General features: G+C 41.1%; 1 protein-coding gene across 1 annotated transcript in view; it reads left to right on the top strand.

The window, feature by feature from the left end:
- Positions 1-23,557, top strand: part of CRHR1 (corticotropin releasing hormone receptor 1) — a 109,254-nt gene that overhangs the window by 60,423 nt on the left and 25,274 nt on the right. The window contains exon 5 of the mRNA XM_044675126.1: positions 11,900-11,985. Coding sequence (XP_044531061.1) covers positions 11,900-11,985 — 86 coding nt within the window. The remainder of the gene's footprint in view (positions 1-11,899; positions 11,986-23,557) is intronic.

Consider the following 23,557-nt stretch of genomic DNA (forward strand, 5'->3'; position numbering starts at 1 on the left):
CTTATAATTTACTACCCACCTAACCATGGTCTTGTGATGTCCAACAGTCTAGACACTGTTAGGGTAGGGAAATTAAAGGAAGAGGGAAGAAGGAAGAGATCCTAGAATGCAGAAGGCATCATGGTACAACAGAAAGAGGATTGAGGTTGGAATCAGAGAACCTGATTTTGAATTCAAGTTTTAGTGCTTAATACTTCTGTGACTGGGCAAGCCCCTTAAATTAACTTGGCCTCAGTTTCCTTATCTATAAAATGAAGGAGTTGGACTAGACGGCCTCCAAAGTCTCTGAATCTTGTGACCCTCTGGTTATGGGGAACTAAGTTAACTTCCCAGTCTCCTTTTCCTTAGCTGTAAAGTGAAGATAATAATACTGACACTCAGTGCCTTCTCTTACAGGGCTCTAGTGAGGAAGGCACTCTGTAAATCCCCAAGACCTTTATGAATGTCAGCTGTTATTCTTTTCCATCTGTTGGTGAAGTGGGAGGGATGGATTGGCACAGGGCCGCCTCTGACACCTGATGCTTGAGGACCCTTCCCTCTCTCCTCTCTGGCCCCATGCCTCAGGGATTTACAGCTCCTTGCTGGTTTTGATGGCCTATTGTTTTGCCACCTGTTTCTCTCAGAATTAATTTGCTTGCATCTCTCCATCCCTGTCTATCTATAGAGCAGTAGCTTCAGGGTAGTGAAGCAAAGGCCACATCAAGGATAGAGCTGGGGTCTGGAGCACAGAGTTCTGGGGGTCAGATTTCCTCTCTGCCATGGGAGAGGGACTTAGTCCAAGTATAGGATTTCTGCCTGGGCTCCCTCAGCCCCTTCTTTAGTTGGGGGTAGTAGTAAGGGATATGGCTTCCCCATAAATCACTGCAAGGTTTAGGTTTATTGCATGGATCCCTTTTTGTGTCATGGACCCTTTGGGTAGTCTGGTAAAATCTATAGACACCTTCTCAGAATAAGGCTTTGTTTTATTTTATTTTAAACCCTTATCTTCTGCCTCAGTATCCATTCTAAAACAGAAGAGCAGCCAGGGCAAGGCAATCAGGGTTATGCAACTTGCCTTGACTCACACAGTTAGGAAGTGTCAGAAGCCAGGTTTGAACCCAGGCCTTCCTGACTCCAGGCCAACTATGTAACTGCCCCAGAATAATGTTTTTAAATGCATAAAAGAAAATACCTAGTATTTTTAATAATGATTTTCCCCAATTACATGTAAAATAATTTTTAACATTCCTTTTTTTAACCCTTACCTTCCATCTTCTTTTTTTTAAATCATATTGAAATAGGGTTTTTTATATTTAATTAAGAAAAATTTTCCATGGTTACATGATTCATGTTCTTTCCCTCCCCTCCTCCCAATCCCCACCCATAGTCAATGAGCAATTCTTACCTTCCATCTTCTAAGGCAGAAGAGCAATAAGGAATGGGCAATGGGGACTAAATGACTTGTTCAGGTTTACATAGCCAGAAAGTGTCTGAGGCCAAATATGAACCCAGATCTCCCATCTCTAGGCCTAGCTTTTAAGTCACTAAGTCATCTAGAGTGAATTAACATTCATACCCCCTTAACATAATTTTTTTAACCCTTACCTTCTGTTTTAGAATCAATACTATGTATTGCTTCCAAGGCAGAAGAGTGGTAAGGGCTAGGCAATGGAGGTCAAGTGACTTGCCCAGGGACTCACAGCTAGGAAGTGTCTGAGTTCTGATTTGAACCCAAGACCTCCCATCTCTAGGTCTGGCTCTCAATACACTGAACCACCCAGCTGCCCCCTTAACATTCATTTTTTTAAATTTTGAGTTTCAAATTCTCTCCCTCCTTCCATTCCTTTTGCCATTTCTGTCAGAAAACAATCTGATATGATGTGCAATCATGTAAAACATATTTCCATATAGTCAATAAAATATTTAGTATTACAAAGGAAACCAATTATTTTGAAATAGTTATGGAATTAAAAAAAACAAAGTCATGTATCCTACATTAAGAACCCCTGTTCTAGGGAGAGATTGGAGACCTTTGTGCCTCAAATCAAAGTAAGACAATGAGTTCAAGTCTCAGCTCTGTCTATTAGCCACGTAACCTTGGGCAAGTCATGAAATCATAAAATGCCATGATCAGAAGAGTGGTCAAAGGCCATGTAGCCCAATGCATTCCAAACCAATCAAATCCTCTTGGATATTCTTGGGAAGTGCGCAATCAGCCTCTGCCTGAAGACCCTCAGTGGGAGAGAATCCCTTTTCTCCAAAGGCAGCCCATTCCACTTTTGATTTGCTTTCATTATTAGACCATTATTTCTTATCACAAACTTCTATTGGCCTCTATTTGACTTCCAGCCATTTCTCCTAATTTGCCTTTGGGAAACTAACAGAATGAATCTAATCCCTGTTCCATGTGACAGCTCTTCAGATAATTGAAGATAGCTATCATACCCCTGCTAAGCCTCCTCTTTCCCAGCATAAATATCCCCTGGAACCAATCTTCATGTGGCATGAACTCAATGTCCTTTATCATTTGGGTTATTCTCCTCTGTCTACACTTGGTTACTCTTCTCTAACTACACCAATTTCTCAATGTTTTAGGTAGAAAAGGGGTAGGGTGACCCATAATGGAGTTTCAGATAAGATTTGAGAATCACTTTTCAGGTGAATAGAGAGCCAGGTCTAGAGACAGGAGGTCCTGGGTTCCAATCTGGCCTCACACATTTCCTACTTGCGTGACCCTGGGCAAGTCACTTAATCCCATTTGCCTAGCCCTTACCACTCTTCTACCTTGGAATCAATATTTAATATTGATTCTAAGACAGAAAGTAAGGGTTAAAAAAATCACTTTTCACTGACCTACAAAATGGCCATTTTAACTATGAAGATTCCTAAAACAAGTAGTCATGATAAGGTATAGGTCACATCATCGTAGCTAACGTTTATATAGGGCCTGCTATGTGCCAGCCACTGTCCTAAGTGCTTTACAATTATTATCTCATTTTATCCTCACAACAAATCCTGGGAGATAGGTACTATAATTATCCTCATTTTACAAATGAGGAAATTGAAGTAAACAGGAAATGTAATGACTTGCCCAGGGTCATGCAGGTAATGCCATAGATTGGATTTGAACTTAGATAATGATATTTTCTCTTCTTTCTTTCTTTCTTTCCTTCTTTCTTTCTTTCTTCGAACTTAGATAATGATATTTTCTCTTCTTCCTTCCTTCCTTCTTTCTTTCTTTCTTTCTTTCTTTCTTTCTTTCTTTCTTTCTTTCTTTCTTTCTTTCTTTCTTTCTTTCTTTCTTTCTTTCTTTCTTTCTTTCTTTCTTCCTTCCTTCCTTCCTTTTTTTCTTTCTTTCTTTCTTCCTTTCTTTCTTTCTCTCCCTCTCTCTTTCTCTCTCTTTCTCTCTCTCTCTTTCTTTCTTTCCTTCTTCATTTATTTATGTATTTATCTTTGATGGGAAAGCCTTATGGACAACATCCATGGGATCAGACACAACTGAACAACTGAACAACAACAACCATAATCATACTAATAGCTAACATTTATATAGCTGTTACTATATGCCAGGCACCGTGCTAAGGGCTTTCTAATGATTATCTCATTTCCTTGGGAAGTGGGCGATGTTATTATCCTCATTTTGCAGATGGGAAACTGAGACAAATAGGAGTTAAATAATTTGCACAGGTCACACATCTTGGAAGTGCCTGAGGCTGGATTGAATTCAAATCTTCCTGACTCTAGGCATGGTACCCTATCTCCTACACCACCCAAGTAAAGGTTGGACTGTCTAAAAAAGGAAAACACCAGAGAGCCACTAAGTCTTAGTTTTCTCATGTGTATAAAGTGGGGATAATAATATTTGCATTTGAAAAGTTGTTGTAAGATTCAAATAGATAATGTCTTTGGAGGTGTTTTATAAACATAAAAAACTATAGGGGCAGCTGGGTAGCTCAGTGGAGTGAGAGTCAGGCCTAGAGACAGGAGGTCCTAGGTTCAAACCCGGCCTCAGCCACTTCCCAGCTGTGTGACCCTGGGCAAGTCACTTGACCCCCATTGTCCACCCTTACCAATCTTCCACCTATGAGACAATACACCGAAGTACAAGGGTTTAAAAAAAAAAACATAAAAAACTAGGTAAATGTAATCTCTTGTTGTTCAATTGTATCTGACTTTTCATGACTCCATTTTGGGTTTTCTTAGTAAAGATACTGGAGTGATTTGCCATCTCCTTCTGCAGTTTATTTTACAAATGAGGAAACTGAGACAAACAGGATGAAGTGACTTGCCCAGGGTCACACAGCTAGCATGTGTCTAAGGCTAGATTGGAACTCAGGAAAAAGTCTTCCTGACTCCAGGACCTGTGCTCTATCCACTGCTCCAATTAGCCACCTTGTTTAAAGGAATACAAATAGTTTTATTCCCATTTTGGGGATGAGGAAACTTATCGCAGTTGAGATTGAAAGCTTGGTCTGTTAATTTTTTTTGTATTTTGTATTATTTTATTTTATTTTAAAATATTTTTCCATGTTTATGTATTTCATTTTTTCCCTCCCTGCTCCCAGATCCAATAAGCACTTCCACTGAGTTATACAAATATTATCACTTATACCTATTTCTATATTATTCATTTTTGTAATAAAGCCATCTTTTCACACCAAAACCCCAAATCCTATGCCCATATAAACAAGTGATAAATCGTATGTTTTCTGCTGGATTTCTACTCCCACAGTTCTTTTTCTTGATGTGGATAGCCTTCTTTCTTATAAGTTCCTAGGGATTGTCTTCTATTAGCAAAACCCATTACATTGGATTGTTCCACAATTTTATCTCTTAATTCTTAAATCTAACAATCAATTCACTATAGAAAGTGAAGACATTAAAGGGAGGGAAGAAGAAAGGAAAGAATACCTGGGAATAGGGCATGTCATAGTATTGTGAAAAAAAACCCTGGCTTTGGAATCAGAGGACCTAGTTTCAAATCCAGCTACTGATTCTTATTACCTATACAACCTTGGTCAAGTCATTTAAGTTCTTTGTATCTCAGTTTCCTCATCTGTAAAATGAGGTTGTTGGAATAGATGGCCTCCAAGGTCCCTTCTAGCTCTATATCTATGATCTTAAACATATTTAATGCCAACTAGGTGACTCTGGATAGAATGTCAGCTCTAGAGTCAGGAAGACCTGAGCTGAAATCCAGCCTCAGACACTTACTAGCTGTATGACTCTGGGCAAGTCATTTAACCCTGCTGGCCTCAGTTTCCTCATCTGTAAAAGAGGCTGGAGAAGGAAATGGCAAACCACTCTAGTATCTTTGCCAAGAAAACTCCAACATGACTGAACAACAAATAACAAAAGATATTTAGAGACTGTCTGATGGTCAACCAATGAGCATTTATTGAGTTCCTATTCTATATAAAGCACTTTACTGGGAGGAACAGGGTGGAGAAGCAACATGGTGAATTAGAGTGTTCAATTTGGGATCTAATGACCTAGATTCTAGTATTGGCTGTGGAGCTAGCCATGGAACAAATACACAGTGTTGATTCTAAGATGGAAGGGAAAAGTTTTTTTAAAAATCGGTCAACAAATATTATTATGCACTTAATGTATTCTAGTTGCTGTGTACTAAGTGCTCAGGATATAAAGAATATCCTGTCTTCATAGAGCTTACATTCTGCTTTTTTTTTCTCCTAACCTTTACCTTCTATCTTAGAACCAATACTAAGTATCAATTCTGAGGCAGAAGAATGGTAAGGACTAGGCAATGGGAGTTAAGTGACTTTCCCAGGGTCACACAGTTAGGAAGTTTCTGAGGTCATATATGAACCCAGAACCTCCAGGTCTGGCTCTCTATCCACATCCACCGAGTCACCTAGCTGCCCCCATTGTTGACTGATTTTTTTAAGCTCCCAAAAAATTTGATCAAATGATGATAAGGAAGACTATACATCTGAAAGAATATTGAAAAGCCCATTACAGTTTAGGCAGCTTGTCTGATTAGAAGCAGAGAAGCTTTGAAATAACCCTCAAGGATGGTCAGGATACAGAAAGGAGCCAGAGAGGCATTCCAGGGATGTAGAAAAGACTGATATAGGGTCAACCTGAAGGGAAGGCTGGAAAATGACTTTTATTGCTGCCCCACTCCAAAAAAATTAGCAGCTAAAGTGATTAGGAAAAAAATTTAAATAATAAATAAATAAATAATAAAGTGATTAGGGCCATGCCACCACTATTAACAACCTCCAGGAACTCAAAGATTCCTCTAATAATGAAGTTACTGAGTGAGGACCTCTGGGGAAGATTACTGTGTTCTCTCCTCCCTGTAGCATCAGCTCTTCTAAGTTTTGGGTGAGAGTTCCAAAAAGGTCAGTTTCCCATGATTCCTAGAGGGAGACAGCTTGATACCAATAGGGGCCATTGATAAAGAAGTGGGGGGTCATTTTCTTCACAAGTTTGAATCCAAGGCTTATTCAAATTGGTTTCTTTCACCCTCCTCCCCAGAGAGTTCAGAATGGTTGGTCGGTCTTCTCCAAAGCCATGATTCTGAGACACTGGGAAGAATTCACTCATTTAACCAAGGTCCCTGGTCTCAGTTTCCCTGGATTGGGAAGAGTGCAGAGGAGATGGCCCTCCCCAGCCACAAGCATTAGATTTCCCCATCCCGACTTCTAAATGCCCTGGCCTTTCAGAAAACCCAGTTCCTTTGCCCTTTTTCCTCTGGGTCACTTCCCCCTGACTTAACAATTAGAAGCCAATCTCCTTGGGGAGTGAATGGAGCCAAGGCTACCAGTCTCTGTGGTGCCCAAGGGCCTGGCCTGTTTCTGATGGAACTAGGAAATAACATTAAAAATTCATTTCCCCTGTCTTCCTTCATGGAGGGTATTGCAGTTGGCCTGCATAGAGAGGGGGTGAGAGGAGGGAGGAATCTGTGACTGAGGGGCTGAAGGAATTCCCCGCTTGGAGCTGATTATTGATACACTCTCTGTGCCTGGGGAAGAGGGCCTGAACCCCTTAAGCTGCAGCTGACAGGTTCCCTCCCTACTGTGGTTGCAGAAAAAGCTGTGTCACCCCACCTCCTGCCCCATCTCCTAAGGACTGTCTGCTCTGCCTTGCAGAACGCCTCAGGGTGAAGAGAGTGACCTGTCATGGAGGGCTTAGAGACCAGCCTCAGGCAGCCTGGCTCAGGGACAAGCCTTCTTTGTTAAGCTGGGGTACTTTGTGATCTGAGGAAAGAATCATATATTTCTTGAAGCTAAAAGAGATTCTTCAAGTCTTCATTTTTGAGGAGGAAACGGAGGCCCAGTTAGGTTAAATCAAATTATTTTCCCAGACCTACAATTTCATCAATGTGGGGAACTCCCTCTATGGAAAGTCTACCCACCAACACAAATTGACAATCTGAATCTTTGAAAGCTACCTGGAGTTATAGGGGGCAGCTAGGTGGCTCAGTAGATGGAGAGCCAGGCCCAGAGATGGGAGGTCATGGGTTCGAATCTGACCTCAGACATTTCCTAGCTGTGTACCTGGGCAAGTCACTTCACCCACATTGCCTAGCCCTTACCACTCTTCTACCTTGGGCCCAACAAAGAGTATTAATTCTAAGATGAAAGGTGAGGGTTAAAAAAAAAAAAAAAGGCTACCTGGAGTTACAGCTGGCCTTGTGTCCAAAGCAGGACTCTGGAACCGAGGTCTCTGATTCCAAGGCTGGCCTCTCATCCATTCTACCTCGTGCCTTTGAAATAATAACAATACCTTCTATGTATCGGGTGTTTTAAAAGTCTTAATGTAGTTTTTCAATTTTTTTAAGTTACATTTAGAAACAATTTTTTTCTTCTTGAAACTATTTTATTTTTTTTTTTTAGGTTTCATTCCAGTTCTTTAAAAAAAATTATTTATTTTTAAATATTTGTCCATGGTAATGTGATTAGAAACAATTTTTGACCTTTTTTTTTACATTTTCTCCCTTCCTCCCTCTCCAGCAATGAATAGTCTATTATAGATTATACCCACACTTTCATGTAATACATGTTTCCAGATTTCTCATGTCATAATAGAAGTCACAAATCACACATACAATAGAAACCTTATGAAGGAAATATAGAGGAAGATGGCATGCTTTGATCTGCACTCGGACCCCAACAGTTCCTTTGGTGGCTGTGAATAGGATTTTCTTCACGGGCCCCTTGTGGCTATCTTACACACTTGCTAATAATGGTTTAGCCTTCACTGCTGATCACTGCATAATATTTCTGTTCCTGTCTAGTCTTAATGTAGTTTTAAGCTGGCAAATCCCAAAAGCTTAAAGAGCTCTTAAAGTTTAAAACCGCACTTAGTTTTGGGCCATATTATATGCCGCTTTGAGATTCCAACCAACATTTACATCCATTTGATCTTTGGACAATTTTGTGAAGCAAGCATTGCCGGTTTCCTCATTTCACAGATGAGAAAACTAAGAATGGCAGAGGCTTAATTGCTTGCCTGAAGTTATATGGATCTGATCCAAACTTGGGTCTTTTGGCTCCAAGTGAGACTCATCTTCCTGAGTTCAAATCTGGTCTCAGATACTTACTAGCTAGGTGACCCTGGGCAAGTCACTTCACCCTGTTGGCCTCAGTTTCCTCATCTGGAAAATGAGCTGGAGAAGGAAATGGCAAAGCACTCCAATTTCTTTGCCAAGAAAACCCCAAATGGAGTCATGAAGAGTCAGATATGACTGGAAAAAGATTGAACTACCAATGAGTAGTGCTCCTGTCTTCATACCAACCTGTCCCTTTAATAAGAGCAGACTTTATACATTAAAAGCCATTTTGAATTTCCCTTCTGATTTGATCCACACAACAATTTCATTAGCCAGGTGAAGTTATAATTAATCACCATTTTACCGCCGAGGAAGCTGAGGTTCCATCGTTATGAAATAGCAGAGCTGAGTGTAGAAAACCAGGTTTCCTGATCTCCAGGTCAGTACTCCAAGCTGGGCCTGCAGAAATGCTCAGGCTCCTCATCTATCTCACCCCATCCTCTTTCCCCTGACACCGGGGGCTGGAGATGTGAACTGACAGGTCGGAGATGGGCACTGGGAATTCATAAGCCAGGGAGGCGAGGTGACGAAGAGTGCTGGGTCATCTGTTATCCACTCTTCACCACCCGGAATCAGACCTGTGAAAGAGAAGCTCACTGAAACCTTCCTTGAGCTGTTAATGTTGCTAATGGGTCCAGAAACGTGTGGGCCAGAGCAATGTGAAGAGAAGGAGGGAGAGGGGCAGGAAGGGAAGGAGGAAGGGGAGAAGGAAGCGAGGAAATTGGAGGAAGAGGGGAGGAGGAAGGAGGAGGAGGAGGAAAAGGGAGAAGGGGAGGAGGGGGGGGGAATTGGAAGAGAAGGAGGAGGAAGAGGAGGAGGAAAGGTTTTGAGTTTCCCTCTCCTAGCTTCCTGCAGTCCCTCTGGCCCCTGTGTACCAGGAGGGAGGCTGGGAATTTCAGGCAAAGGAGAGTATGTTGGTACCAACCAGAAAGAGAGTCTGGGAGGAACCTGGAAGCAGAGTGAGCTCAACAGAATTTGTAGAGAAATCAGACTAACTCCTTCTCAAAGGGAAAGGGGATGGCATGAGAGTAGAGAGCACAGCACCAACTAAGGGGGAGCTCACTACTGCTTCTTCACCCTCCAGGCTATAGAGAGCAGTAAGAGCTCTTGATCCTTCTTTTTAAGGCCTTACTTTCTATCCGAATGACAACTCTGGGACAGGAGGACTAGGTAAATGGGGTTCAATGACTTGCCTGGGATCACACAGCCATGAAGTGTCTAAAGCTAGATTTGAACCCAAGTTCTCCTGACTCCAGGCCTGGCACTCTAGCTACTGTGCCATCTGGCTGCCTTTGTGACCCCCAGATTATTTTTTCCATAACATTTTCTTGGCAAAGATACTGGAGTGGTTTGCCATTTCCTTCTCCAGTAAATTACTGGTTTATTTTAGTCAGAGCTCTCCAGTATGATGTGTTCATCATGGGTAACCCTGCATGGCATAGTTCATAGTTTCATTTATTCCAGCCCCACCCCTACCCCCCAAGCCCCTGGGAAGGCAGTGATTCAGGAGGGGCTTTTTGTAGGCAAATAAGGGTTGAGTGACTTGTCCAGTGTCACACAGCTGTTAAGTATCTGAGACTGCTTGGAGAATTGCATTACAGAGATGCAAAATGGTAAGTGAAGTCCAAAAGAAACCAACTTATCACTTGCCCCCTTTCAGCCCACACTTAAGGGGGAAGAGGCTCTGAGATATTTTTTTCTTTTTTTATTATGCACTTAAATAGAGTCCTTTTTCTTTCCTTTTCTTTTCTCCCCTTTCCTCTCTTCTTTTGTCAATATAAGTCACAATAACTAGAGGAAATAAGATAAAATGAATGCCCTTACAATTAAACTGTAAAGTAGGTTTCTTATACTGGGTGGTATAAATTTGTTATGATACTTAGATACAGGTAGATACAAAGACAGACAGACAGACAGATAGAGAGAGAGAGACATTAGAAGATAGGCAGACAGACAGACAGATAGATGAATAGATAGATGGATAGATAGATAGATAGATAGATAGATAGATAGATAGATAGATAGATAGATAGATAGACAGACAGTATAATTGATTTCCTTGATAATCTTATCAATTGTATTTCATGCATTTTAAAACATGATTCTGAGAAGGGATCTGCTTCTGACAGAAGATACCCTGTATATTGTATTTTTTTCCATGTGAAAAAGGGGTCTAGGGCCTCAGATACTTACTACTTCAAAGACCCTAGGCAAGTCACTTAACCCTGTTTGCCTCAGTTTCCTCATCTATAAAATGAGCTAGAGAAGGAAATGGCAAACCACTCCAGTTTCTTTGCCAAGAAAACCTTAAATGGGACTTATAAGAAAGAAGGCTATCCACATCTGGAGAAAGAACTGTGGGAGCAGAAATCCAGAAGAAAACATATGATTTATTACTTGTTTATATGGGCATAGGATTTGGGGTTTTGGTTTTAAAAGATCACTCTATTACAAAAATGAACAATATGGAAATAGGTATCAAGTGATAACACATATATAGCCCAGTGGAATGACTTGTCAGCTCTAGGACTGGGGGAGGGAGAGAAAATGAATCAGGTAACCATGCAAAAAAATATAAAAGAAAAAAAACCCTAAATGGGGTCATATAGAGTCAGACATGACTTAAATGACTGAACAACAACAAAAACATTATGTATCATTTATTATATTAATTATTTTTAATGTTTAATATACTATTTTGTTTAATATTTTATTTATATTTATGGTATATACATCTATTATATATTATTGTATGTTATGTTTATATATTTGTATTATGTATTTATTTAATATTTAATATTAACTATTAATTATTATGGTATATAATGTATTATAATATATATAATATACATTCTCACTCTATAGAGAGAGTTTCCATCCCTCGGAGTTTCCCTGTAGTAACACAGGTCCTGTTTCTGTCCCAATATATTGCCACCATTCAAAAGGCTCTGAAGGAACCACATCAACAGAGCTTGCCCAAGAGAACCCTGTGTCTGGGGCCTGGCAGAGAAGTGAAGCCTAGTCTCTCAGACCTACACAAGTACGTCCTGTGCATCTGGCTTGGTGGCTAGCTAGTGGACACCAAGATTCACGGCAGCAATTGTTCTGCCCCTACCAAGCCCATGTCAGGCCTGAATCCAGAACTGCATTCAGCAAAGCGAGATCCCAAAGGAATCTCCCATCAGGGCAGATGATGCCTCACCTTGAAAATGCCGATGGATTCCTTAGCTTGAAATTCCTGATCAATCCCTTCTCTGCAGGCCAGCCGTAAGAGCTGAGCTTCTCCCAGAACACCCCTTACAAACCATTCCATCATATCTCTCTTTTTCTCTTTTCCAGACAACGGCTACCGGGAGTGCCTCGCCAACGGGAGCTGGGCGGTACGAGTCAACTATTCCCAGTGCCAAGAAATCCTCAATGAGGAGGTATCATCAGCTGATTCTCTGGAGGATGTATCCTGGCCTGGGGCTGGGCGGGAGAACGCTGGGAGGGCAGGGAGAGGGGAGAGATGACTAGAAAACAGAGAAAGGGAGAAGAAAATGAAGGCGTTATCGTAAAGGGCATGAACAGTGGAAAGAGCAGTGGGCTGGGGGTCAGAGGACTTGGGGTGAGTTGCTTAGTGTCCAAGGGCTCCATTTTCCTCCTTGGTAAAAGGAAAGAGTTGGATTAGAGGACTTCAAAAGTCCAAAATCCCATGATACTCTCTCTCTCAGGTGATCCTTCCAACAGCTCGATGAAGTAAGTACTGTATGTAGAGTACATGATCTCAGTTTTATAGATGGGAAAACTGAAGCTGAGCAAAATTAAGTGACAAAAATAATAGCTACCATTTTCATGGTATGCAGGGTGTCCAAAAGTCAGTGCGTTTTTAAGCTTCGGAAACTCAAAACTGCAGTAAGACTTTTGAGGAACGTCCATATTATGAAATTATAAAAATCATATTAGATTATGTATCATTGAATTACTTAAACTATATTATAAACCTATTTGAAATGTATTATATTATAAATTTACTTAAATATATTATGTGATACAGATATGGATTTAGTATGGATTTTAAAGATGGAAGGTAAGGGTTTAAAAATAAAACTTATCTAAAATATACATTACAAATGTCCTTAAATGTATTAGGTTATACACTTATATGAAATATATTATATAAATAACTTTACCTGAACATATTATACACTTATTTAAAATATATTCTATTGGGGCAGTTAGGTGGCTCTGTGGATTGAGAGTCAGGTCTAGAGACAGGAAGATCCTGGGTTTAAATCTGGCCTCAGGCACTTCCTAGCTGTGTGACCCTGGGCAAGTGTAAGAGGGGAAATCTAGATATTTAAGGTATGGTGACCAGAAATCGATTAACTCCATTTCAAAATAAAATAGACCCAAGTCAGGATGACTTTTATGGTGGTTTATTTACAAATTAGGAAGGTTGAAGGTAGGGAAATTGAGAGAGAGAAACTCTGGCCCGGAAAAGAGGCCTGAACCAGGTAGGAATTTAAGAAGCCCCAGCAGAGGGGCACAGAGGTGAATTTAACAAGGCTTCTAGCCACAAGGCCTCCTCCCAGAAGAGAGGCCTCCCTGAGGCTAGAGCCTCCAGAAACGCCAAGGGAAGAGAAAGAGAGTCAGCCTAACTTACCCAAGTGACAATTCAAAGGGAAGCAGTCTGAGGTCTCACCAGTGATCCTTCCACACCAAGTTCAAAACTTCACAGGAAGTTACCATCATATTTAAAAGACAGCAGCTTTCGTCACTTCTTGCATCCACCTCCAGTTTCAAGTGGACAAATGGCAGCCTCAACACTGTTTTGGACTGCCCAGCGGGCAGTCGCTTGTTTTTGATTTGTTACTTACTATCATGTGTGGGTCACAGACCTCCCCCTCCCCACTTAATTCTAAGTTGTGTGGGGTGACATTCCTGGTGGCTAGAGTCTACACAAGTGAATGAGGGTGAGCTAATTCCATTCACATACAAGTCACTTAACCCCCATTGCCCAACCTTTACTGTTGTTCTTCCTTAGAATTAATATACAGTATTGATTCTAAGACAGGAGGTAAGGGTTCAAAAAACACATATATTACAAACTTATCTAAAATATATCATATTATAAATTTACTTTGAATATGCTCTATTATAAAATCAAAGTATATTATATAATAAAATTATTTTAAGTGTTTTACACTATGAACCTATGCAAAATGTTATATTATAAACTTGTTTAAAACATATTACAGGGGGCAGAGAGATAGGAGGTCTTGGGTTCAAATCAGAACTCAGACACTTCCTAGCTGTGTGACCCTGAGCAAGTCACTTAACCCCCATTGCCTAGCCCTTACAGCTCTTCTGCCTTAGAACCAAAACCCAGTATTGATTCTAAAAAGAAGGTAAGGGCTTAAAAAAATAATACAAAATTATTTAAAATATGGTATATGATAAACATATTTTTAAAGTTATATTATAAATGTATTTAAAATATGCTACAAACCTATTTAAAATGTTATATTATAAATTTATTTAAAATAATTTAAAATATATTATAAACTTATTTATATATTATAAAAATTCTTAAATATGATCTATTAAAATATTATATGATAAAATTATTTAAAATGTATTACACTATGAACCTATATAAAATGTGTTATAAACTTACTGAAAACATACTATTCAATTAGAGCTACCTTAGTTTGTAAAATGCTATGCATACCTTGTCTCAATTGATTTTCACCATAAAACCTCAAGAAAAGAGCTGTTATTCTCTATCTGCATTTTATTGATGGGGATACTGAAGAGGCTGAACAATGTTAAATAAGTAGCTCTGGGATCACTCAGTTAGGAAAAGTCTGTGACAGAATCTGAACTCCGGTCTGCTATATCCCAAATACAGAATTCTATCTTTTGTGACCTAGCACTTCTTTTAAAATTATAACAAATGCAGAGCAGTATACTCAATGGAATGAGGCTGCAGGAGAACCTAGAGTCAAAAGTTCCCGAGGTTCCAAAGCATCAACACCAAGTACAGAAATCTTGTGATTTTCCAGTCACGGTGGAGATGCAAATGAGAAATCTCTCCTAAGGAGAATGATCATTGATATTTTTTTAACCTTTACTTTCTGTCTTGGTATCCATTCTAAGGCAAAAGAGTGGTAAGGGTTAGGCAAATGGGGTTAAATGACTTGCTCAGGGTCACTCTGAGGTCAGATTTGAATCCAGGTCCTCACCTCTCCAGGCCTGTCAGAAAATCTGGGTCTGATTCCTCTTTCTACCACTTTGTAACTGTATAACCTTAAAGAAGTCATTTCTCTTCTTAGGGCCTCCAAATTTCTTTGTAAAAGGAAAGGACTGAAGGAAATGGTCTTTAGGGTCCCTTCTAGCTCCTCCATTTCTATGATTCTATTTGACGAAAATGATGGACAGAAATGACATTATGAAAGTAGAGGCTCCCTCCCAGGAAAGATGAGTGGAGAAGATGGACTCTGTCAAAAAGGAGGATCGACAGAAAAGATGGGCGAGGCCAGTTGTTGGAATTTTTCTTAGCAGAAATAGGAAAGTTGTGGTTTAGAAAATAATTATGGGGGGCAGCTGGGTAGCTCAGTGGATTGAGAGTCAGGCCTAGGGATGGGAGGTCCAGGGTTCAAATCCAGCCTCAGACACTTCTCAGCTGTGTGACCCTGGGCAAGTCACTTGACCCCCATTGCCTACCCTTACCACTCTTCCACGTAGGAGCCAATACACAGAAGTTAAGGGTTTAAAAATGTAAACAACAACAAAAAAGAAAATAATTATGCTTCTCCTGATGAAAGACATGAAAACACTAAGTTTTAGACATAGGTGAGATGAAAGAATTCAAGATCAAGATGCAGGGATCTTGGCCCAACTCTTGGAACTCAAATGCTCTGGGAAAAGAACTGGCAGGAATTATGGAGAAGCAGGTTCTCCGACCCAGCCTTTAGAACAGACGGTCATCTCTATGTTTAGTCATCTCTTTAGGATTTTAATGTCCAAGGGCAGGGAGTTTACACCCTCCTTTAGCCTCCTTTCTCATTTTTGTTCCCCTAGTAATGCTGGAGTTCTTGGTTATATCCAAACTAAATCTCGTCTGTTCTAATTTAAGCCCCTTTCATCTTGTTTAGGCTTTTTTACTGACATAGAAACCAGGTGTTTAGCATCACCCTCAGAGTCACCCTCCACTGACTTGGAAACAGAGACTGTTGCCCCTGAACCTTCCTTTCTGCAAAATGAAAAATCCTTTATCCTTTAACTCTTCAGCACCCTCTTCCATGAAAAAAATATAATGTTCACCTAAACATAAAGCATAGCCTGTCTGAACTAGACAAGACTTCTTTAAAGATCATGGAGTCTAGGGGGCCAAACTCAAATAGAAACAAGTACCATCAAACCATAAATAAGGATTCATGATAATGATATAGAAAACAATATATTAATATTACTATTTTCTGTTATGCTGCGTGACCTTGGGCAAATCACTTCACCCTGTTTGCCTCCATTTCCTCATCTGTAAAATGAACTGAAGAAGGAAATGGCACACCACTCCAGTCAGTATCTTTGCCCAGAAAACTCCAAATGCTGTCACAGCATTAGACACAAGTGAAAAGTGACTGAACGGGGGCAGCTGGGTAGCTCAGTGGATTGAGAGTCAGGCCTAGAGATGGGAGGTCCTAGGTTCAAATCTGTCCTCAGACACTTCCCAGCTGTGTGACCCTGGGCAGGTCACCTCACCCCCATTGCCCACCCTTACCACTCTTCTGTCTTGGAGCCAATACACAATATTGACTCCAAGATGGAAGGTAAGGATTTAAAAAAAAAATCCAATTCATGGGGAAGTCAAAGCAGCACCCTTGTGATGTCATTGGTTGTCTTCAAAATGAAGGATGAGGGGGCAGCTAGGTGGCTCAGTGGATTAAGAGTCAGGTCCAGTTCCGGGTGGTCCTGGGTTCAAATCTGACATCAGATACTTCCTAGCTATGTGACTCTAGGTAAGTCACTTGACCCCCATTGCCCAGCCCTTACCAATTCACAGTATTGATTCCAAGGCAGAAGGTGAGAGTTTTTAAAAAAATGAAAGATGAACAACATCTATCTATATGTCTGAGTTTTGCAAGTCTCTCTATTAGCTCCTTCAGGGCAGGAACTTTTTGCCTTTGTATCCCCAGAATTTAGCACAGTGCCTGGCATATTATAGGCTCTCCATAAATGCTTGTTGATTAATTCCTTCTCTGAGCTCCAGTGTTCTCTGACTGACAAATGGGAAGTTTGAATTAGATTATCTCCCTGTTCTAAAATTCAGTGATTCCGTGAGTTGGGCTGGAAGACTAACCCATCAGTCATTTGCAAACTGTTGAAGGCTCCGGTCCAAGGACCATCTATCTCCCTTTGGACCTATAAGTTGCCTTTCTTTGCTGCCTCTCCAATTTCTCTATATTTTCCCTAAAGTTCAGGGACCAACACAGAGCCAGTCCCTGCTGGCCACGCATTCAGCCTCTCAGTCCTGCCATCATAAACAACGAAGGTGTTGCCATCCACATCTGCTCTGCCAACCACTCCCATCCTTCACAGTTGCTTAGCATTCAATAAAATCAATTAATGTAATTAGTAGAAGGACCATCCCCTTACAGTAATTCCCTCTCTTTTAGCCCCTTGCTCCCATCAGTTGAGATCTTCACCCCTAGGCCCCTCCAGGAGCTGAGAGGAAAAGTACCCAATTAATTGAGCTGATGGGTTTCTCCGGCTTCCAGATCACCTTGGCTAAGCCCTAATTAAGTGTCAGTGCCCCTGGGGCATTTCGCATAATGGATTCACAGGAAAGTTTGTGCGAAAATGGGACTTGTGAAGACGCAGGGAGACCAGGAAACATTGACCTCGGACTGGAGGACATCCAGCCCCACTCACACCAGGGCACCAGCCTCTCTGCTTCAGTACCCCTCCTCTCTGGACTGCAACTGTCACCCACCATCCCCTCCCCTTTCTCCTAGATCAATTCCTGTCTCTCCCCCACCTCCTTTCTAGGCCCTCAGCCCTTTTTGTTGTTGTTCAGTCTTGTCTGACTCCTTGTGATCCCATTTGGGGTTTTCTTGGCAAAGACACTGGAGAGGTTTGCATTTTTCCTTCTCGGACTCATTTTATAGTTGAGGAAACTGAGGCAAACAGGATTAAATGACTCATCCAGGGCCACACACCTAAGTAAGCATCTTGAGGCTGGATTTGGGGTCAAATCTTACTTACTCCAGGCCTTGCACTCTATCCATGTGCCACCTAACTGCACCCCAATCCTGACCCACCACCCAAACACACTCACTCATGGAGGACACCTAAGGGGAAAATCTTGGCTCATGTCCCAGCCCTCATCTATTCACTGGTATATTCACTGAAGGTATAAACAGCCCAGAAAAACAGATAGGCGAATGAAAAACAAGAAATTCATTGAAAGTGGAGGGATGGGAATGGGGGGTGGGGCAGGGAGAGAAAGAGACATGAAAAAGGAAGAGAAGAAAAAGATCAGTGTGAAGAGAGATCAGGTGTGTCAGTGAGGGATGCTTAAGGAATCCCAGGCCAGAAAGGACAGAAATCAAGGATATAAGACTATGATGCCTGATATAGGACAAATGGCCTTATTAACCCTGATTGGCCAGAAGACTCATCTTCCTGAGTTCAAATCCAGCCTCAGACACTTAACTAGCTGGGTGACCCTGGGCAAATCACTTCATCCTGTTTGCCTCAGTTTCCTCATCTGTCAAATGAACTGGAGAAGGAAAGGGCAAACCATCTTTGCCAAGNGGGCAGTCGCTTGTTTTTGATTTGTTACTTACTATCATGTGTGGGTCACAGACCTCCCCCTCCCCACTTAATTCTAAGTTGTGTGGGGTGACATTCCTGGTGGCTAGAGTCTACACAAGTGAATGAGGGTGAGCTAATTCCATTCACATACAAGTCACTTAACCCCCATTGCCCAACCTTTACTGTTGTTCTTCCTTAGAATTAATATACAGTATTGATTCTAAGACAGGAGGTAAGGGTTCAAAAAACACATATATTACAAACTTATCTAAAATATATCATATTATAAATTTACTTTGAATATGCTCTATTATAAAATCAAAGTATATTATATAATAAAATTATTTTAAGTGTTTTACACTATGAACCTATGCAAAATGTTATATTATAAACTTGTTTAAAACATATTACAGGGGGCAGAGAGATAGGAGGTCTTGGGTTCAAATCAGAACTCAGACACTTCCTAGCTGTGTGACCCTGAGCAAGTCACTTAACCCCCATTGCCTAGCCCTTACAGCTCTTCTGCCTTAGAACCAAAACCCAGTATTGATTCTAAAAAGAAGGTAAGGGCTTAAAAAAATAATACAAAATTATTTAAAATATGGTATATGATAAACATATTTTTAAAGTTATATTATAAATGTATTTAAAATATGCTACAAACCTATTTAAAATGTTATATTATAAATTTATTTAAAATAATTTAAAATATATTATAAACTTATTTATATATTATAAAAATTCTTAAATATGATCTATTAAAATATTATATGATAAAATTATTTAAAATGTATTACACTATGAACCTATATAAAATGTGTTATAAACTTACTGAAAACATACTATTCAATTAGAGCTACCTTAGTTTGTAAAATGCTATGCATACCTTGTCTCAATTGATTTTCACCATAAAACCTCAAGAAAAGAGCTGTTATTCTCTATCTGCATTTTATTGATGGGGATACTGAAGAGGCTGAACAATGTTAAATAAGTAGCTCTGGGATCACTCAGTTAGGAAAAGTCTGTGACAGAATCTGAACTCCGGTCTGCTATATCCCAAATACAGAATTCTATCTTTTGTGACCTAGCACTTCTTTTAAAATTATAACAAATGCAGAGCAGTATACTCAATGGAATGAGGCTGCAGGAGAACCTAGAGTCAAAAGTTCCCGAGGTTCCAAAGCATCAACACCAAGTACAGAAATCTTGTGATTTTCCAGTCACGGTGGAGATGCAAATGAGAAATCTCTCCTAAGGAGAATGATCATTGATATTTTTTTAACCTTTACTTTCTGTCTTGGTATCCATTCTAAGGCAAAAGAGTGGTAAGGGTTAGGCAAATGGGGTTAAATGACTTGCTCAGGGTCACTCTGAGGTCAGATTTGAATCCAGGTCCTCACCTCTCCAGGCCTGTCAGAAAATCTGGGTCTGATTCCTCTTTCTACCACTTTGTAACTGTATAACCTTAAAGAAGTCATTTCTCTTCTTAGGGCCTCCAAATTTCTTTGTAAAAGGAAAGGACTGAAGGAAATGGTCTTTAGGGTCCCTTCTAGCTCCTCCATTTCTATGATTCTATTTGACGAAAATGATGGACAGAAATGACATTATGAAAGTAGAGGCTCCCTCCCAGGAAAGATGAGTGGAGAAGATGGACTCTGTCAAAAAGGAGGATCGACAGAAAAGATGGGCGAGGCCAGTTGTTGGAATTTTTCTTAGCAGAAATAGGAAAGTTGTGGTTTAGAAAATAATTATGGGGGGCAGCTGGGTAGCTCAGTGGATTGAGAGTCAGGCCTAGGGATGGGAGGTCCAGGGTTCAAATCCAGCCTCAGACACTTCTCAGCTGTGTGACCCTGGGCAAGTCACTTGACCCCCATTGCCTACCCTTACCACTCTTCCACGTAGGAGCCAATACACAGAAGTTAAGGGTTTAAAAATGTAAACAACAACAAAAAAGAAAATAATTATGCTTCTCCTGATGAAAGACATGAAAACACTAAGTTTTAGACATAGGTGAGATGAAAGAATTCAAGATCAAGATGCAGGGATCTTGGCCCAACTCTTGGAACTCAAATGCTCTGGGAAAAGAACTGGCAGGAATTATGGAGAAGCAGGTTCTCCGACCCAGCCTTTAGAACAGACGGTCATCTCTATGTTTAGTCATCTCTTTAGGATTTTAATGTCCAAGGGCAGGGAGTTTACACCCTCCTTTAGCCTCCTTTCTCATTTTTGTTCCCCTAGTAATGCTGGAGTTCTTGGTTATATCCAAACTAAATCTCGTCTGTTCTAATTTAAGCCCCTTTCATCTTGTTTAGGCTTTTTTACTGACATAGAAACCAGGTGTTTAGCATCACCCTCAGAGTCACCCTCCACTGACTTGGAAACAGAGACTGTTGCCCCTGAACCTTCCTTTCTGCAAAATGAAAAATCCTTTATCCTTTAACTCTTCAGCACCCTCTTCCATGAAAAAAATATAATGTTCACCTAAACATAAAGCATAGCCTGTCTGAACTAGACAAGACTTCTTTAAAGATCATGGAGTCTAGGGGGCCAAACTCAAATAGAAACAAGTACCATCAAACCATAAATAAGGATTCATGATAATGATATAGAAAACAATATATTAATATTACTATTTTCTGTTATGCTGCGTGACCTTGGGCAAATCACTTCACCCTGTTTGCCTCCATTTCCTCATCTGTAAAATGAACTGAAGAAGGAAATGGCACACCACTCCAGTCAGTATCTTTGCCCAGAAAACTCCAAATGCTGTCACAGCATTAGACACAAGTGAAAAGTGACTGAACGGGGGCAGCTGGGTAGCTCAGTGGATTGAGAGTCAGGCCTAGAGATGGGAGGTCCTAGGTTCAAATCTGTCCTCAGACACTTCCCAGCTGTGTGACCCTGGGCAGGTCACCTCACCCCCATTGCCCACCCTTACCACTCTTCTGTCTTGGAGCCAATACACAATATTGACTCCAAGATGGAAGGTAAGGATTTAAAAAAAAAATCCAATTCATGGGGAAGTCAAAGCAGCACCCTTGTGATGTCATTGGTTGTCTTCAAAATGAAGGATGAGGGGGCAGCTAGGTGGCTCAGTGGATTAAGAGTCAGGTCCAGTTCCGGGTGGTCCTGGGTTCAAATCTGACATCAGATACTTCCTAGCTATGTGACTCTAGGTAAGTCACTTGACCCCCATTGCCCAGCCCTTACCAATTCACAGTATTGATTCCAAGGCAGAAGGTGAGAGTTTTTAAAAAAATGAAAGATGAACAACATCTATCTATATGTCTGAGTTTTGCAAGTCTCTCTATTAGCTCCTTCAGGGCAGGAACTTTTTGCCTTTGTATCCCCAGAATTTAGCACAGTGCCTGGCATATTATAGGCTCTCCATAAATGCTTGTTGATTAATTCCTTCTCTGAGCTCCAGTGTTCTCTGACTGACAAATGGGAAGTTTGAATTAGATTATCTCCCTGTTCTAAAATTCAGTGATTCCGTGAGTTGGGCTGGAAGACTAACCCATCAGTCATTTGCAAACTGTTGAAGGCTCCGGTCCAAGGACCATCTATCTCCCTTTGGACCTATAAGTTGCCTTTCTTTGCTGCCTCTCCAATTTCTCTATATTTTCCCTAAAGTTCAGGGACCAACACAGAGCCAGTCCCTGCTGGCCACGCATTCAGCCTCTCAGTCCTGCCATCATAAACAACGAAGGTGTTGCCATCCACATCTGCTCTGCCAACCACTCCCATCCTTCACAGTTGCTTAGCATTCAATAAAATCAATTAATGTAATTAGTAGAAGGACCATCCCCTTACAGTAATTCCCTCTCTTTTAGCCCCTTGCTCCCATCAGTTGAGATCTTCACCCCTAGGCCCCTCCAGGAGCTGAGAGGAAAAGTACCCAATTAATTGAGCTGATGGGTTTCTCCAGCTTCCAGATCACCTTGGCTAAGCCCTAATTAAGTGTCAGTGCCCCTGGGGCATTTCGCATAATGGATTCACAGGAAAGTTTGTGCGAAAATGGGACTTGTGAAGACGCAGGGAGACCAGGAAACATTGACCTCGGACTGGAGGACATCCAGCCCCACTCACACCAGGGCACCAGCCTCTCTGCTTCAGTACCCCTCCTCTCTGGACTGCAACTGTCACCCACCATCCCCTCCCCTTTCTCCTAGATCAATTCCTGTCTCTCCCCCACCTCCTTTCTAGGCCCTCAGCCCTTTTTGTTGTTGTTCAGTCTTGTCTGACTCCTTGTGATCCCATTTGGGGTTTTCTTGGCAAAGACACTGGAGAGGTTTGCATTTTTCCTTCTCGGACTCATTTTATAGTTGAGGAAACTGAGGCAAACAGGATTAAATGACTCATCCAGGGCCACACACCTAAGTAAGCATCTTGAGGCTGGATTTGGGGTCAAATCTTACTTACTCCAGGCCTTGCACTCTATCCATGTGCCACCTAACTGCACCCCAATCCTGACCCACCACCCAAACACACTCACTCATGGAGGACACCTAAGGGGAAAATCTTGGCTCATGTCCCAGCCCTCATCTATTCACTGGTATATTCACTGAAGGTATAAACAGCCCAGAAAAACAGATAGGCGAATGAAAAACAAGAAATTCATTGAAAGTGGAGGGATGGGAATGGGGGGTGGGGCAGGGAGAGAAAGAGACATGAAAAAGGAAGAGAAGAAAAAGATCAGTGTGAAGAGAGATCAGGTGTGTCAGTGAGGGATGCTTAAGGAATCCCAGGCCAGAAAGGACAGAAATCAAGGATATAAGACTATGATGCCTGATATAGGACAAATGGCCTTATTAACCCTGATTGGCCAGAAGACTCATCTTCCTGAGTTCAAATCCAGCCTCAGACACTTAACTAGCTGGGTGACCCTGGGCAAATCACTTCATCCTGTTTGCCTCAGTTTCCTCATCTGTCAAATGAACTGGAGAAGGAAAGGGCAAACCATCTTTGCCAAGAAAACCCCACATGGGGTTGCAGAGAGTCAAGATATGACTGAAAAATGGCTGAAGAACAACAAAAGCCCTAATTGGGAGGTGGGCCACGGGGGTAATAGATAGAATGTTAATTCTGCCGTTCATTTGGTCTCCCAGATCCTTCGGGACAAGGTTTGTGTCACCCAGCAAGTCTGGCAGCCTGTCTCTGCTCTGCATTGGACAGGCTCTAATTGTTTATTGAATT

The sequence above is a fragment of the Gracilinanus agilis genome, chromosome 4, assembly GCF_016433145.1.
Source record: "Gracilinanus agilis isolate LMUSP501 chromosome 4, AgileGrace, whole genome shotgun sequence".
Classification (NCBI taxonomy): domain Eukaryota; kingdom Metazoa; phylum Chordata; class Mammalia; order Didelphimorphia; family Didelphidae; genus Gracilinanus; species Gracilinanus agilis.